General features: G+C 40.7%; 2 protein-coding genes across 5 annotated transcripts in view; one reads left to right on the top strand and one right to left on the bottom strand.

Annotated features, from left to right (window-relative positions):
• Positions 1-646, bottom strand: part of tbl1xr1b (TBL1X/Y related 1b) — a 60591-nt gene extending 59945 nt beyond the window's left edge. The window contains exon 1 of one of the 4 annotated variants that reach the window (XM_034104369.1): positions 439-646. The gene's annotated coding sequence lies outside the window, so the exon portion shown is untranslated. Of the gene's footprint in view, positions 1-2; positions 209-438 lie in introns of those variants that run through there. The other 3 variants (XM_034104368.2, XM_034104370.2, XM_034104371.2) reach the window with 3 other exon arrangements.
• A 14966-nt stretch (positions 647-15612) lies between these two features.
• Positions 15613-17659, top strand: LOC117461744 (calcium-activated potassium channel subunit beta-2-like). The gene is made up of 4 exons (XM_034103637.1): positions 15613-15662; positions 16250-16423; positions 16936-17131; positions 17375-17659. The coding sequence occupies exons 1-4, from the start codon at positions 15613-15615 to the stop codon at positions 17657-17659; spliced, it is 705 nt and encodes a 234-aa protein (XP_033959528.1).
• Positions 17660-18178: the final 519 nt, after the last annotated feature.

Raw genomic sequence — 18178 nt, forward strand, 5'->3', positions numbered from 1 at the left:
ACCTACTTGGATAAAACCTTTCAATGGACGATATCTTCCACAGCTCTTGTGTTCACGTCAGACCATGTTATCTCTTTTATCGATTGCAAGACAAGTCCTTTACGCACATATATTAACTATCAATATGTTATAATATTTAAACTACAACCAGGCGGTAAGAACCTATGGTAAGAACCCAGCAACCGCTTCAGACATTCGACACAGTGGGGTGACCTAACATGCAGAAATGAGCCGCCTGTAACTACTGTTATTTCAAAATGCTCAAGCTCAATGTAACGATTAACCCGTGACGACGGCAATGTATAATGTGTTCACCGCCTCCTCGATCAAATACGGCACAGTATGATGGGTTATTCATGTAGAAATACAACTACATGTTACAAAAGCGTTATTTCATATTTCATCCACACATAACAATCATATAACGCGGTGACTAACCTATTTTTCAAAAGCAAGGCTTGTTAAAGGTGCAAGCGGCCCTCAAGTGTTGATTTGAAATTGGTCCGTTTGACAGGTTTACAGCAAAATGGAGCCACATTTCCTCGTTGAATCCAACCAATGAGGTGGAACAGAGGGAAAAAAATGCCGAGGCCTCTGGAAGTTTGTCCCGCAGCCAAGCACCAGTCATAACAACAGTGTCCTTGCCCATCCCCCACTACACCTCATTTTTGCATGCGTGGTCATCAATCGCCGTGGATTAATGACACCCCACCCCCTCTCCTCTGCTCAGTCATTCAGACTGGGAAAGTCAACAACAAGTTTACATCATCATTACAATCTGAGTTTTACACAGATTTTTTTTTTTAGATGCATACATAATCCATAAACATATTAATGTATCCAATGATTGCCTGACCATATTCATCCTGTCCCCCAGTCATGTTATTTAATATCAAGGATTCACTTGAGGTGTGTGTGCTGACCTTTAATGTTGCTTTATGTTATTTCGGTTGTGATTGGTGGCTGTCCCTGTTTAAGTGGCTGCACTGCCTCTATGCCGTTTCCTCTGTGAGATGATGACATAGCGTGAAATGTGAAATCAGCTAACCATTCTATTAGCTGTGCAATAGCAGTAACTCTGCAGCATATTCAGCATCAATGGCACTGACTTTTTATCGTTACCACAAATGTAATAATCTCTCCTGGGATTGTAGTGCATTCAAAGAGTCGGGTCATTTTTCATCTCCTTTTATTTATTATGTGTCTCTTTGTGGTCATTATGTTTCTCATCATGATGGATCTCTTTATAGTCAGTTTGGGGTTGTTTTGTCTCTCTCTGTAATAATGTTGTGGCTTTTCGGTGTCATATTTTGTCTCTTTGATTTATTTGTTGTTGTTTTTTATTTTGCTTATTTTGTGGCCCTTTTGGTGGTATTCTATCTCTTTGCTTATTTTGTTTCAATGTTTTGGTTATTGTGTGTCTTTTAGTGGCCATTTTGTAACTGTTGGTTGTCTTCTTGTGGCTATTTTTGCTTATTTTTCTTTTCTTTTTGGGGGATTTTGTGGCTCTTTTGTTTATCTTGAATCTATTTATTGATGATTGTCATTGCTTTGTAGTTTCAGTCTGTCTTTTTTTGCCCATTTTTGTCTATTAGTGACTTTCCCCAAAAAAATGTTGGCCCTGGCCCAGGGGCCTCCTGACCTGTAAGACCCCTGGGTCTGTGCCCTGTAGACCCAGGCAATACCCCATCCATCACTCTGTGCATCCTCACAAACAACACAATCAAAATAACATTTGTTAGTCAAATTGCAAAAAACACTGCTCATCAGTAGCATTGATAATATATCAATAGAGCAGCACAGGCAGTATGGGACAAATACAGTATACAGTATTTGCATGCAATCAGATGGTAAAAGCCTCAAAGGATAGCCTATCCGCTGTTAGCTGATGGATGAGGCTGTAACAGACAGACTGCAGTCCACTGCCTTCTCCCCTCTGCTGCCTCTGAGCTGTGTATCCTCCCACTGCATTATATCAGTGGTTATCTGTCCCTATGTCCACATCCATGCGATTGATCCACCACGCCTCAATGGCTCTAATATCTTGTGCCAAATGAAACATTACGCTTTTGGGGGTTTTCCCTTTCTTGTAATATTGTATTGGTTTTAGTGCTTTCAAATGGTCTGCAGATGCTAGTGATTCCTCGAGAGGGATTTCTTCTCCCACACACTCCCCCCCTTCCTGAAACACCTCAATTGTTAACTTCTGTAACTAGGGACATCACTGTATCACTGTAACACTCTAGCTTCTATTGGCTACCACTCCAACACAGTGTACGTGATAGGCTAAGGGCCGGGACATCTCCAAGCGGTTGACCAATAACATCCCAGCCAGCCAGCTAACCAATCAGAGCAGACTGGGCTCTGGTTTCAGACAGAGGCTGAAAAGAGGCAGTATGAGAAAAATAAAGAGCTTTTTGAACATTAGAGCATGGAGACATGTCACAGGAGAGACACTAAATGAATCTGAAAAGAAGCATAAAAGAGAATTCCATCAAAAGTGATCTGAATGTCAACAAATCTGGTGAACTGCTTCACTTTCAGCACTGATTACTGTTCATGTATGGGGATTGGCCACATTCTGCCTCTCACTCATATCTCCTCAGGCCAGGAGCAACAGATGTGTGCTCCATCCCTCCCACTGCCAGGGTGTTTTGGCTGCCAGTGAAGAAATGTGAAACAAATTCCTTGGCTCCAATGCCAAGCTTTCCACAGTATATGATTCACTCGAGGGGCCAACATTGTGAATCGACTGACCTCTTCTCTGTGAATGTGTCCAAAATGAACATTGTGTACTTGTACCATGTACACTGAACATACATTTGCAAAAATCTCTATTTATTCAGTTTGTGCCGACTGTGGTTCTCCATGAAATGAGATTAGCTCCCCTCTATAAAGTGTGTGAGACTAGAAGGAACTACAGCAGTCTGGGATGTGTTTGGGGGCGGGGAACAGATGGATGTGAGCGCAGCGACTACACTGATACACGTGTGCTCGACCTGTTGTGTAATTGCTTGGATACTGCCGCACAAACAGCAGCAGGCTGCATCCACTGCCGTCACAACAGCAGTATTGTCTTTTCTTTCATTTCTGTGTGAAGAGGGAAGACAATTATCAGGAGATTAGTGGCTACATCTAAGATAAGGATGAGTAGTTTCAGATTTTCAACACCATACAAATAAAATCAAGGTTCAATAATAAATGGATATCAGCTATATTTAGTTTTTAATTGCAAACCTATTATAATATTTGTTTAGTAATGCATAAAGAGAATAATCTGAAAAGCATACGTTTAATAGTTTTCTTTATGTGCGATACCAGATGTTTGACTATTGTAATTGTAATGTTGTAACTGTGTTACTCTAATAAAGAAAAAAGACTGAAGCTCATTTAGACCTTTACTTGAATTAATCATATTTATTTATATTGCTTATCAAGTATATGTTCATATGTAAACTATTTAAAATGCTGTATTTGCATCTTAGGAAAATCAGCATTATCTATTATTGGTGTAATTTTTAAGAGAATATTTAAGGGTTTTTTGTGCATGTAAATGGTCTGCAAACGCTAACATCTCTGTGTTCCCTCCAGAGGGAGTTTCTCTCCCACACACTCCTCCCCCCCTTCCTGAAACGCTTCCATTGGACTCCTTTGTTTACCGCCGTCACATAATGACATTATTATGTAATACTCCCACTACTATTGGTTAGCACGCCAACAAATTGTAGATGATAGGCTAAGTGGCGGGAAATCTCTAATGGCGCGTTTCCACTGCAGGCCTCGCTCGGCGTCGCTTGGTTTGGTTAGGCCTAGGCCCGGCTCACTTTTGGCGCGTTTCCACTGCAGCAGGTAGCTCGCTTTAAGCGTGCCGAGCCGTGCGGGGCCCATCTTTGGTTGCGTTTCCACTTGGCCTAGTTTTGGCCCGGGGCTACTTTTTCACCTTTTTTCTGGCCCGACTAAATCGTGGTTCTAGGGCCAGGAACAACCAGGCTGAGTCGGGCTGAGCATGCTAAACTAGAGAGAGAATCGCTGGCAAGGGGGCTACAACTACAACAAGATGAACATATTTGACCGTGATTTAATTGTAATACACGTTTCAAAATGATGCCGAAGTAACAACATACTGATACCGGTTAGTGAAAACCATGAATTAATGCTTTGACAAGTCTGCAGACAGACGGCAGAGAAACACCTTTTAAAATGCGTGTTTTCTAAATGTAGCTTGGCTAAGCTAACGTTATATATGCTCCGACCGTCCACACTCACAACAACGGCCTACAGACATAAATAAACCAGCGACTGTATTCATGACACAGGCAGTCTGTGGTTTGTGCTTGTTTAACTTGTGTCTAGTTTCTGAACAGAGATGAGGAGCTGTGAGCTCTGAGTGCTAAGAGCTAATGGCCGTGTTGTTTTTCTGGGCCTCTCATTGAAGATGACGTCACGGCTCCGCCTACACTGCGTTACTATAGTAACTGCCCCAGTTCCTAAACTGTAATGGAAGAGCAGCATTAAAGTGAGCCGGGCCTAATAAGGCCTAATCAAACCGAGCGAGGCCTGCAGTGGAAACGCGCCAGTGGCTGACCAATCAAAACAGAGCCGGCCAGCTAACCAATCAGAGCATTGATCAGTCTGAATAACACAAATATTGCATTGTTGTATAAATAAATGTGTACATTTCAAATGTGCTAATTATAGTGAAACTGTTTGACTGAAGTGAATAGTAAAATGTGTTACTTGTTGCACATTTTACATTTTAAATCTACTATTTATTTTTTGATTGAATTCTGGACTGATTTGTCCTAGTTGTGTGTCCAAATAACAATCGTTTTGATTTGATCTCTTTTATAACTGGCACTGTGGCCGTAGATAACACTGATTCACAGCAGGTGACTAACCACCACACAAAGATCAATAACTGTCCTTCCTTGTTTCCTACATAATAAATAGCATGCCGTAACCACGCACAGTGTCAGACCAGCTCACCCTAATGGCTGTACTACATTAAAGCCCATCTCACATGAATCATTAACCTGAGAGAGTGAAGGACAGAAACAGAGGAAACGGAGCAGATTGTGCGGCTCAGCCTGCTCACTGCCTGCTCAGCAAGACCTATTTTTAGGTTCCTGTGAAACAAAGGAGCAGAATCTCCTTTCATCCCCCCCCCGTCACCATGTCGTTCCACCTCACATTGTGGAACTGGAAGACAGTCTGCGCCTTTTTGGAGCTATGTTTAGGCCTAACCTCAAATACATATCTGTCTGCCCTTTTCTTTTTTCTTTTCATCCTGCTATATGTGTGCATGTATTTCCTGCTGACTGACTAAATGTATTTAAAACACCTCAAATGACTAAATGTCTCCAAAAGTAAAAACAAATGAATAAATAATAAAACAAATTACATTTAAAAAATAAATAAAAATCTAGAACAGAGACGAAAACATGAACAATCATTTGCAATAAATATACAGTTCTTTATACCTCCACCATTTTTCCATATGGTCAAATAAATTACCTTTTTTATTCTCATGGTTATTTTGTCCATTACATAACATTCATTTACAAGATCCTATACATTATTTTCCAAGCCTATTTCTTAGTCCAGGGTATATTCCAATGGGGAAGCATCAGCTAAGAGGCAGCACAGAGGAGTTTCTCTGGAGAATTGTCTTGTATTAATGTGTACTATTTGAAGAGGTAAGCACTGCTGTGATGCTGCTGCCTGGACACATTTTCATAATCACACACACACACACACACACACACACACACACACACACACACACACACACACACACACACACACACACACACACACACACACACACACACACACACACACACACACACACACACACACACACACACACACACACACACACACACACACACACACACACACACAGCCTCAACATCATTGCATTGAAAACAGCTCCTAAATATGACGTTTTATGGAACATAATATATGCCATGGTCAATTTAAAAATGATATCAATGTAAACATATCTCACAGAGGTCTGGCATGTAAAGCAGAATATGTAAGTAAACACATCTGTAATAAAGAAAAAAATACAGAGAGACACAGCGAAACTCATCCTGAGCACACACACACACACACACACACACACACACACACACACACACACACACACACTCACAGCCGAAGTAAAAACAATAAGTGTGGCTTGATATTGAGTAAGAAAAAGGTTTGTAACGCTGTGAGAATGCGTCTGCGGAGAGCATTTCTCCGCGATCCCAACTCGTCTATTAACAGCGCTCAGGGAGCTCTATGCAAGTCAACGGGACTCCCTGTTAGTTAGCCAAGGGATCCTGGTGTGTGAGGTGATCCGTGGATTGATCCATTTGGGCCAATCCGGTCATTTGTTGTTGATTTGGGAGTTCACACGTCACAGAACCCAGGAAGTAAACAATGGAAAAAGACAAATCTCCAACGAGGCGTTTTGGGGCAGCAGACAGGTATTTTCTGTGTTAGAGTTTTACTCGCTACAGGGTGTACTTTGAGGGTTTGACTCTGCAGACCGTTTAAAAACCTTCATAACACACAAGGGGACGGGTAATAACCGGAAAAGCATGACATGGGACCTTTAAGAACAATGGTGATGGTGTGACTTTTCTTCGACAACACATTGAGAAGTAACAATAGCTTTTATATCAAATAAAATATGCAAAATAAACGAAAGTGAAAAAAGCATAGAAGTAAAAGTTTGTAATGATGTGCAAATAAATAAATAAAATATATACCTTTATTAACAACACACATTCATCAACACCCAACAGTGGTAGAAAGAAACGTGGTTAATTTACTCAAGTACTGAAGTATATTTTTGACATACTTGTCTACTGGCTCTATACTTTTACTCCACTACATTTTGGAAGCAAATATTGTATTTTTTACTCACTACATTTATTTGACATCATTAGTTACTTACAGGTTCATATTATAAATATATTTAAAAAAAAATATCAATGATTTATGACATCCTATTGTGGATTAAGACACCTAGCAATATAAAGTTAGCTCCAAATGTACCAGCTGGCATTCTGCATCATAGTCCAATAGTAAAAGTTTGGGCTCTTCAATTTTTGTATTATTTTGATGCAAATACCTTTGTACTTCTATTAATTACTTTTTTGTTAATTAATCAGCCTCTGAATGCCAGACATTTATTTGTAACAGAGTATTTATACACCGTGGTATTATAACTGTTACTTAAGTAAAAGGAGTATAAAATAAAATGTCTCACATTTGCACTTTCACCAAAATATAATCATCACTCAAAAAAAATGAATACAGTTTCTGAGGCTGCAGCGACACCTTGTGGCAGGATGCGGCTTTGCTTTCTTGTCAGTTCTTGAAGCTGTGGCCTCCAGGCTGTCTACACATACTGAACATATATCACATTTAAATTCAGAGGTGTTAGAAATAACTGCTTCTGAATTCCTCTGTGGATGTGCAACAAACATATCCACAGGCCCAGAGTGCAGCCAGTCAGAGGCAGTTATTTGTAGGGACAGTGGACATTCGTTTTAAGCATGACGACATTGTTCAGGGAACTCGTATTACTGTCACAGGTATGGCAGGCATTCTGTTCACTTGGGTAAAGAGTTTAAATAAGAGGTAGCCAGCTGCTGACCCGAGGAGAGAGCGTGCTGGAGACCCACTGCTGACAGTTGTAGCACAGAGTCTGGATTATCCTTACGACAAGAGGTAGGATCCCACAGATATGACCACTGCTGCTTTAACTCAGCACACACACAGGAGCTGGGGCGTACTGTAATGTGGATATGGAAGGATAGGAGATTATTACACGAACTACAGAGTATGTGCTATGAACTAATCCAAAAGGGGTTCCACACAGCATGTACCTGGGAATTATGGAGTTTTATTTTCATACATGTGAAATGGATTTCTACAATTATAACCACCTTGATGACTCTTTCTTGACTGCATAATAATGGTAGGAGTAGCAAGACACTAAACAATTGCAACATACTTGAATATGAATGGATGACTGTTTTATGACCAGCGGTGGAAGAAGTATACAAACTGTTTTCTTTTGTAAAAGTCTTGAAATCACAGTGGAGAAATACAATTTAATTCAAGTTTATCATTCAACATTTTATTTAGGTAGAAGTACAAAAGTACCATCAGTATTCAAATACATTTTAAGTAATAAAACAAGTACTTATTGCACAAATTGGGCCATTTTAGAATAGTAGATTGGTATTATTGGATTATTATTACTCATGCATGGGTTTAATGTGTTCACCACTTTAATGTCACTGTAAAAAGAGGAGCATGCTTTTTCTTAATTTATCTATCTATTTATTCATCTTTTTATTTATTGTATTACTTCATATGCTGTCGCTTGTGAACACCAAAGGAAAAATACAGTTTTATCTTTACATTTCAATAGAACATGTTCAATTATGTGTAGATTATATTTTGTATCATTAATATAAATCTGAATCTTCCAAGTATTATTGTCAAATAAATAGTTCAAAGGGGATAATGTAAGAGTATAAACTGTAATAGTAGCCCCTGAAATGAACTGAAGTGGACTAGAAGTAGCAAAAATGGAAACGCTTAAATGAAGTCCAAGTTCCTTAAATGTGTACTAAATTACATTACTGAATACATGTTCTTACTATCCACCTACGGTGTCAACATATAATATATAATGCATGTTTATGTGACTGACATGCCATTTGTAATGCCTTTCATTGTTGCATTGGCAGTGTTTGCACCTCAGTGTTTATTGATCGCTTTACCTCTGTGGCGTGCCGTGCATGTGGTTCTTTTTTAAGGTTCTTTAACACCATGACACATGGCAGGGGAGCAATTATCACTGGAAGGACGAGGCAAAAAATACATCATGCATTCCTTTTCAAAGAGCGTGTTGATAGCGGGTCAGGCTTTGAATTCTACAGCGCTGTTAAAACACGGGGCGAAAGTAAACACCATAAAGCAGGGATCAAAGCTGAGCCCTCAGACTTATCCCCTTCAGGTTACACACACATTATAAATCCATAGGATGTTGCAAAAAGTCACATGAAATAATGTATATATTATGAGCAAATGGGTCACTGAGCACAAACATGAAAAAGCCCCCTACCCATCATGTATTGGAGCAAAACAGCCTGACTCAAAAAGACACACAATGTTCAAGTCATTTGTATTTCAGTTATGTTTCTTTGTGCCGGGTTTTTTGTTTTGGCCTCCATATCCTTTTTTTCCATCTCCTTGTCGCTGCGTTGTGTCTCTTTGTAGTCAGTTTGCATCTCTTTGCAGTCATTATTGTATTGTTTCACATTATTTTGTCATTATTTTGGGGTTGATTGAGTGTCTTTTTATTCAATTTGCATCTCTTTATGGTTGTTTTGTGTCTATTTGTAGATGTGTGGTGTCTTTTCGTGGTGATTTGTGTCTTTTCGAACTCATTTTGCGTTGCTTTGTGGTTCCTTTGTGGTTGCTTTGTGGTTGCTTGGTTGCTTGGTGGTTGTTTTGTGGTTGCTTTGTGGTTGCTTGGTGGTTGTTTTGTGGTTGCTTTGTGGTTGTTTTGTGGTTGTTTTGTGGTTGCTTTGTGGTTGCTTTGTGGTTGCTTTGTGGTTGCTTTGTGGTTGTTTTGTGGTTGTTTTGTGGTTGTTTTGTGGTTGCTTTGTGGTTGCTTTGTGGTTGTTTTGTGGTTGTTTTGTGGTTGCTTTGTGGTTGCTTTGTGGTTGTTTTGTGGTTGCTTTGTGGTTGTTTTGTGGTTGCTTTGTGGTTGCTTTGTGGTTGCTTTGTGGTTGCTTTGTGGTTGTTTTGTGGTTGTTTTGTGGTTGCTTTGTGGTTGCTTTGTGGTTGTTTTGTGGTTGCTTTGTGGTTTATTTGTGGTTGCTTTGTGGTTGCTTTGTGGTTGTTTTGTGGTTGTTTTGTGGTTGCTTTGTGGTTTATTTGTGGTTGCTTTGTGGTTGCTTTGTGGTTGTTTTGTGGTTGCGTTGTGGTTTCTTTGTGGTTGCTTTGTGGTTGCTTTGTGGTTGTTTTGTGGTTGTTTTGTGGTTGTTTTGTGGTTGCTTTGTGGTTGTTTTGTGGTTGCTTTGTGGTTTCTTTGTGGTTGCTTTGTGGTTGCTTTGTGGTTGTTTTGTGGTTGTTTTGTGGTTGTTTTGTGGTTGCTTTGTGGTTGCTTTGTGGTTGTTTTGTGGTTGTTTTGTGGTTGTTTTGTGGTTTCTTTGTGGTTGTTTTGTGGTTGCTTTGCGGTTGCTTTTTGGTTGCTTTGTGGTCACTTTGCGTTTCTTTCAATAATCTTTTTGACGTTACGGTCATTTGTGCTTCTTTTAATAATAATAATAATAATAATAATAATAATAATACATGAGACTTGTATAGCGCTTTTCTAGAAACTCAAAGACGCTTTGACAGAGAATAAAAAACAATTAAAACAAACGAAAAAAACAACAGTTTTTTGCTTTCCATCCATTTGTCAACACTGCGGTTTCATATTTCTTTGTTGTGTCTCTTTGTTGTCAGTTTGCGTATCTTTGTAGTCGTCTTGTGTCGTTTCACATTCCTTTGTATATTTTGTCTTTATGTTCACTCGTGACTCTTTGTAGTGAGTTTGTGTCTTTTCAAAGTTCTGAGTTTTAATTGTATTACTTTGTAGTAACTCGTTTTTTCCTTGTAATCCATTTAGGTATTTTTGTCCTCACTTTGTGTTGATTCCTATTGTTTTATATCTGTTGACGTTGTATGTCTATTTGTAGTTGTTTCGTGTCGTTTTGGTAATAATCATGCATAGAGGCAAAATTCTCTTTTGTTTGAAAAACTGCTAATTAACACATGTATTTATCATCTCGTACCTTTTCCTTGTAGCCCATGACAGAAAGATAAGTCTCATGTTTGAACACTCTTTTTGTCTGTTGTGTACATTTGTATTTTTCCCCATTCTTTTCTTCTATTTCTGTATTTTTCAAATAGGCCAATCAAACATGTTTTTTTTTAACTCAACTGTACATACTATTATTTACAGTGGAGATAAAGTAACAATCCCTCTGTGTGTAAGATAACACCTGCTCCACAGTTGTGTGGTCCACCACATGCCATTTAGGTTTATCACTCATTCAGTCACGTTTTCACTCTCACAATACGGGACAGAGGCAGCTGGGGAAAATATAAACCAAGGACAGACCCATACAGTGAGGTCGGCTGATCCTACCTGCCTCTGGCTCAGGATATGTAGTTCATTAAACTGATAATAGGAAAATGTGAACAATAACTTCCTGCTGCTGGTGTAAGCAGTTTCACAATAGAGCTTCCCCTCACACACCCACTGTCTCCCTCCAGTGCTTCCTCCGGGGACACTGCAGACTCAGTAGTTTTTTTAAATAAGCTGTGATATGGAGGATGCAAATACATGGAAAATACATTTAGGTTGCTGACCATCATTTAGAAACAATCTTATCCTATGAATATTATTTCAGTCAGACAACTCACGTGTTTCTTAATATGTTTATTATAAGCAGAATATAGTTTGAGTTTGGCATCTAGGCTCAGGCCTCATCACTCCACAGATTTACAAAGAACATTGAATGATGATTAGATAACTATCCCGAGCCTACAGGTGGAAGCTGGGGTGGAGCTGGGGTGGTGGGGGGGGGCAGGCAAGCTGCAGCAACATGAAACACAGCAGCAGGAACATGAACACAGCAGTGCAGCAGCAGCATGAGCGAGGCCGAGGCAGGAAGACCTGGCAGCTTAAATAGAGCGGCATGTTTAGGAGAATGTGTTTGATTGGTTGTCAGAGGGACGAGGTGCGTCACGTGGTAATGTATGATTGGTGCTCGAATTGACTGCCTGAACTATCTCGCAGGCTTCGCCCCATTTCTGATACAAGCCATTTTAGTTTTCCAAGGGTGTCAGAAACTGTACTTGAATACACTTTTCACTAGCAGGAACCACGCCACAACAAGGTGATGTTTGTAAGTTTATTGAAGTAACATGTGAATGATATGAGGGGGGTGAAGACATGATCTGGGAGGACGAGCTGTCGTCCGTGCAGTGGGAGACTCAGAGTGGGGGTTCCGTCTCCGGCATGATCTGCGTGGGCTGATTACGGGCCCCCCAGACGATACCTGGGATTTAAGGTGTTAGTATACGCAGTATATAAACGTGCACCGTTTGAATATAGATGGTGACGGGCAGAGGATGTTGGGATGAAGGGGGGAGGGAGGGAGGGATGTAGGGATGTAGGGATGAGGGATGTTGGGATGTAGGGATGAAGGGATGAGGGAGGGAGGGATGTAGGGATGTAGGGATGAGGGATGTTGGGATGAGGGATGTTGGGATGTAGGGATGTTGGGATGAGGGGATGTAGGGATGTTGGGATGAGGGGATGTAGGGATGTTGGGATGAGGGGATGTAGGGATGAGGGATGTTGGGATGAGGGGATGTAGGGATGAGGGATGTTGGGATGTAGGGATGTTGGGATGAGGGATGTTGGATGTAGGGATGTTGGGATGAGGGATGTAGGGATGTTGGGATGAGGGGATGTAGGGATGTAGGGATGTTGGGATGAGGGATGTTGGGATGTAGGGATGTTGAGGGAGGGAAGAAGGGATGGGTGGATGTATCGCTCGGTGTGAGTCGGAAGGGGAACTGTATGGGTAGAAAGGGAGAGGGAGGGTGGGTTGAAAGGATGGAGACGAGCAGTGGCCGGAAGTTTTGCCGGATATAAATAGGGGTGGTTGTGGTTCGAGGCGGAGTTTTAGGCGTGGCCATGCTCCTGGACCTATGTTAACATTTTAACCTCATTTAGTTGCCTAAAAACATCCACTACTTTCAATGTTTAGCATTGTGACGAAGGGAACTTCGTCACTATGGACTGACGGCTTCAGGCCGGGTGATAGGGCACTTTATTAGCGTGATTGCACAGTATATGTTGTCTGTGGCTGATGACGGTGTGCACCTGGTGTCCTGTGTTGTCTCCTCCCCCTCACCTGTGTCTTGTTGTGATGATTAGAGTGTGTGTATTTAGGCTCGGTTTCTCTGTCTGTGGAGACAGAGGGTGTGTGTGTGAGATCCTTGTGGCTGCAGGATGTGGACAAAGGGAACAGCAGGATTGAGGCTGTGAACTGTGTGCCCGTGTTTTTAATAAATGCCCACGTCGGGTTATATTTTTAGACGTTCTGCCTCTGCCTCCTTGCTTCGTCTGAGCCGCTCAACGGTCAGCTTTACAAGCATTGAGAAAAAAATGAAGACAATTATCTAAACCAGACCAATGTCTATTGTGAAAGAAATATTACACTTTTTTTTAATGTAATGTGTGAGGCCAGGTTAACTGTCTATTCCTTATAAGTTAATAATCAGAATCAGAAAACTTTGTTTAATTCCGGGGTTATTAGGTTTGGGGATAGTTGCTCCATTATAGAATTAAATAAATACATACAAATAAAACAATACAATAATAATATACGTTTTAATATAAGGAGGTAAGAGAAGGAATGAACAATAGAATACTTTTTAAATTATAAATAAACATGTATGGAAACAGAAGTTAAAGTTAAAATATAAAGTTAAACATTTATTTATAAACTAAAGATATTTATCACATAACATAAGAAACTAAATAAAATGCCAAAAAAAGTGAATGAAAATGTTCGTATAAACATAAGAAGTTAAAGTAAGAATGTGCAATACAAATATTTTAGAGAGCAGAATACAAATATTTATATTAATTGAAGTAAAAACTGCACAGTGTACAGCTGAATTATTTAGATAGTCACCTGCATACATGAGGCACGGATCCAAACCCCTTGCTCTAAAAACCCTTTAAACAGTTGGTACAAGGAGTAAGGCAATCTTTCTGAAAATGACTGTGTCCATGTTTAGTTGAAATCAATACCGCTATGCGTGGAGCTTGAAGCACGCAGTCATAATGGATTTACAGAGGGAAATAATTGGAGAGTTGTAAGACAGACCATAAATCGCATGAACCTTTGTTATGGGTGTGAATGCAAAAAGCGCATGGACTGTTTCCAAAAACATTGATGGTTTCCTTCAGATTCCCTTTGTCTCACTGGCCGGTGTTATCTCCCAGCAACATCTCCCCCAAGCAGCTGGGAATGCGATACAATGAGGAAATTACTCATCCAACAGGAACTTGTTGGCTTCTTTTCCAACTATTCTGCTCCTTGAAAGGTTGTTTTCTCCTACACAAATGAAGAGCATACTTAATGTACTAACATGTTAAAGGACTGGGCGGTGGCTACAGAAAATCCAACAATATATCATAAAATCCATGGGGTATGTAATGTATTGAAGGGGAGTCAATAAACATGAAAAACACTTTTTACGGTCATTTATTGATTTTCTGATTTAATATCTTAATATCTTTTTTCCCAGTTATGTTTCTGATTGTTTCAGGTTGAATTTATATTTCAATTCACTGTCATGTCTTTGAGTGGGAAATATTTACATAAAGTCACATTACCTTTTCGTTAGATTTAATTATTCCTCATTGCACTTTATACCCATATCTTTAGTTGAAACACGTCAAATATCCGTGCATCAGTAAATATTTTATAATTTACTACCAAATAGTCTTGGATGCTCTCCAGGTAGACGACTTCGATTGAAAGTAAGCTGGATAGCTATTGTTTCCTTTTTGTATTCCTGCTTATTTTTGTTTGCCTTATCCTTGAAGAGCAACAGATATTTGTATTTTAACATCACCAATATTTGGTTTCTTAACCTGTGCAGAGTGCAGCGATCCCTATTCTTTCTTCAATATCATTTGATTGATACTGTCCTGATTGGTTGGTATTTCTTATTCAGTTTGGGCTTCTGATGGAGCCCACCCCTGATATACAAGACGATGACCAAACATTACTAGCGGAAATACATTTGTCCTAAATTGTGTTTTGGAATAACTGCCTTTGTATCGACCCTCACCATAACCCTTTCGGGACCCACAATAAATAACTCATAATGTCTCACTTACCCATTTATTGGCATCTGAATCAAGGCTGATGTTATTAATGGGACCGAAACAACATGTGAACTCTGTGTTCTGCAAACTGTAGGACCAGTGCAAAGCGAGAGGAAGCATGTGCAAGGTGTCGTGCCAAGAGAGGACCCAATGACTTTGTGTTGACAGCAGAAGTGTTCGGGATACAGCAGGTAGGTTTATCACAAGCGCCTCATCAGCATGACCACCGTTCGTCTGTGGCTATCTGTCATCTTGTTTACCCTTTGTCGCGTTGCTTTGTGTGCAAAATGAGATGTTTACCTGGCGGAGACCACTACGTGCTTCCTGTCCCCACTCTGCACCACACTCTGAGAGTCAGGAACTGCAGTACTTTGTAGGCTAAAGAAGAGGCCGTTAGAACTTACAAAACTAGACATATTTAGCGACTTTGACAGCAGCTATGCACCAAAGGTACAGTGTGATTTGTCGTCTTACACATTTGCTTTGTAACCAGTGATTTGGGACTGGGACTTATGATCCATATAGTAGAAGTGCTTCCGGACAACTAACAAACTCCATTTCACAGGTCTTTTCAGCGATCCTACCGTTCCACATCAGCGAGCAAAGGAGGACGCGGATCATCGAGAAAGATGTTTTTTCTGGCCGGGGCCAAAAAGAATGCAGGACGAAATGAAAGGAGGTAACCAATTCGTGCTGAGAATTTGATTTGAAAGGGGACCTATTCTACAAAATGTCAGGTTCATAATTGTATTCTAGACTGTGGCATGTTTTCATGTTTTAATGTTCAAAAAGCTCTTTACTTTTCTCATACTGCCTGTACTGCAGCACCTCTTTTCACCCTCTGTCACAAACCAGAGCGCAGTCTGCTCTGATTGCTTATCTGGCTGGCTATTTTGTGATTGGTCAACCACTTAGAGATGTCCCGCAACCTTAGCCTATCACGCATAATGTGTTGGAGGGCTAGGCGAGATGCAAATGTTACATAGTGATGTCATTTTGTTATCGGATGTAAACAAAGGAGTCCAATGGAGGCATTTCAGGGGGGGGGGGGGGCACAAAAACATTTCATGCACAAAAACCTATATAACACACTACTGGAAAGGGAAACCCCCAAAAAGCATAATAGGGCCTCTTTCAAATACAAAGGGGGGGAAGGGGGCATGCCCAAGAAGAAGCTCATATCTATCGTGCAATTTTCATGTAATAATATTTGCACTGTAAGTGAAACTACATATTGATAGGTCATATCCTTTTTTAACGCAGCAGTAAGTCAATCTACCAGAAATTCCGTCGGGTAGATTTGTTGGACAAGAAGAAGACGGTGACGGCTCTGAAGCCCGGTGAAGATCGAGCCATCTTCCTGGGACTGGGAATGATCCTCTCTTCAGTGATGATGTACTTTGTCCTGGGCGTCACGATGTTACGCTCCTATGCAGACAGGTACAGGCCTGTTGTTTGACATCCCTTCATGTTTGCACCCCCATACAGGAAGCTAAGTGATATAACTATCAGACGCATCTTTGATTCATCAGATGCTTTCAGTGCTCGATCAACCTGAAAACTGCAAAAATGAATACTTTATGAAATCAGGAACAAATTATACCGTAAGCCATTTTCTTACCATGCGGAGGACTATTAGTGCCGGGCAAAAGGGCAAGACGAGAGAGGGAATACTTTTGTTTTACTTTCTTTTTGGAGATTAGGGAAAGGGATTAGGGAAATGTAGTTTGGTATTTGTTCCAACATATTTTGACTTTACTGTCAAAATGTTGGTTTATTAACACCATTTCGACACTATTCCCGATAGTTGGACTTTATGTTCAACATTTTCTCTCAAAGTAGCATTTCTTAACACATTGAAATAGTTTTTTCACATTTGTACCCAACATTTTCTAGAATTTTTTATCTTTTTTTTGGTATTAAATCGTTTTTCCATTTAAATCTCATCACAGTGTGTGGACAGAGGAAGGTGTGTGTGTTATACTGAACTCCACGGTCACAGCAGACATGAACTGTTCCTACAACTGTGGGTCAGAGTGCTGGAGAGACTCCAAATACCCCTGCCTGCAGGTCTACGTGAGCGTCAACAACACGGGCCGTGTCAGCCGTTTATCTCACAACGAGGAGACACAGGACACCAGCTCTGAAGTGAGTACAGTGCCAGAGGGGGAAATACTGACAATTACTGAAGCGTTACAAATGTTGACAATGGCTGTCAAATGTTGGCCTGATTGTAGACTTGCTCTGTTTCCGATTCAGAAAATGTTAGTTGATAGGATTATTTCTGGTCAAGCTGAACGATGATACATGAAGGTTGATGTATTCAATAAAGAACAAACCAACTGATTGCCCCCTAGATAACCTAAATGTCTTTCAATCCTGTCCTTGCAGTGTTTCTACGTGCCAAGGTGCCAGAAAGACAGTGTCGCCATGCATGTCATCATCATGAACATCTCGGAGCGTCTGAAGGTGAACCAGCAGGTCACGTGTTACTACGACCCCAGCGAGCACCAGGAGAACATTATCCTGACGCGGCTGTATGACCAGACCGTCGTCTTCCACTCGCTGCTCTGGCCCTCCAGCATGCTCATTGGAGGGGCCCTCGTCATCGTCATGGTGAAGCTCACACAGTACCTCTCCAGACTGTGCGAAGAGATAGGGAAGATCAAGAGATGAAATCCAATGCAGCAGCTGTCAAAGCCAAGCATATGGGGGCTGGTGATGGACATATGACATGGGATTAGTGCACCTCCTTCAGATGATATCAGCTCATTCGATGGCTGCCATCAGTGGCTGAGAGTCAGTATCAGTGTACATATCTGGGTCAGAAGGGGCTTGACCTGGAAAACCCATCGTCCATTGTTGTGACAATGATGAGTCCTCTCAGGGCAACGACCAACTTCCCTCAGGTTTCCGGTGTAGCCAGTGAATATCCAGGCCATGATTTTCTTCTTCTGTGTGCCAATTGTTTACAGGCTGATTTGCAAATTGTGATGCGATATTGAAGTTAGATTTCAGAGACGACATCGAAGATTGGATTTATCCACATGCTAATTTTAAATTCATTTAAGCTAAATTGTTGCGAAATGGTAGCCAATCGATTCTGAGATTGCATTCCGATCAATGTGTTCCCCCTATTTTGCTTCACACAGACTTCCTGCATCAATCCAAAGCTTCCTTAAGCGGGGTTTTCCC

This window comes from Pseudochaenichthys georgianus, chromosome 17 (assembly GCF_902827115.2).
Source record: "Pseudochaenichthys georgianus chromosome 17, fPseGeo1.2, whole genome shotgun sequence".
In the NCBI taxonomy this organism is placed as follows: Eukaryota; Metazoa; Chordata; class Actinopteri; order Perciformes; family Channichthyidae; genus Pseudochaenichthys; species Pseudochaenichthys georgianus.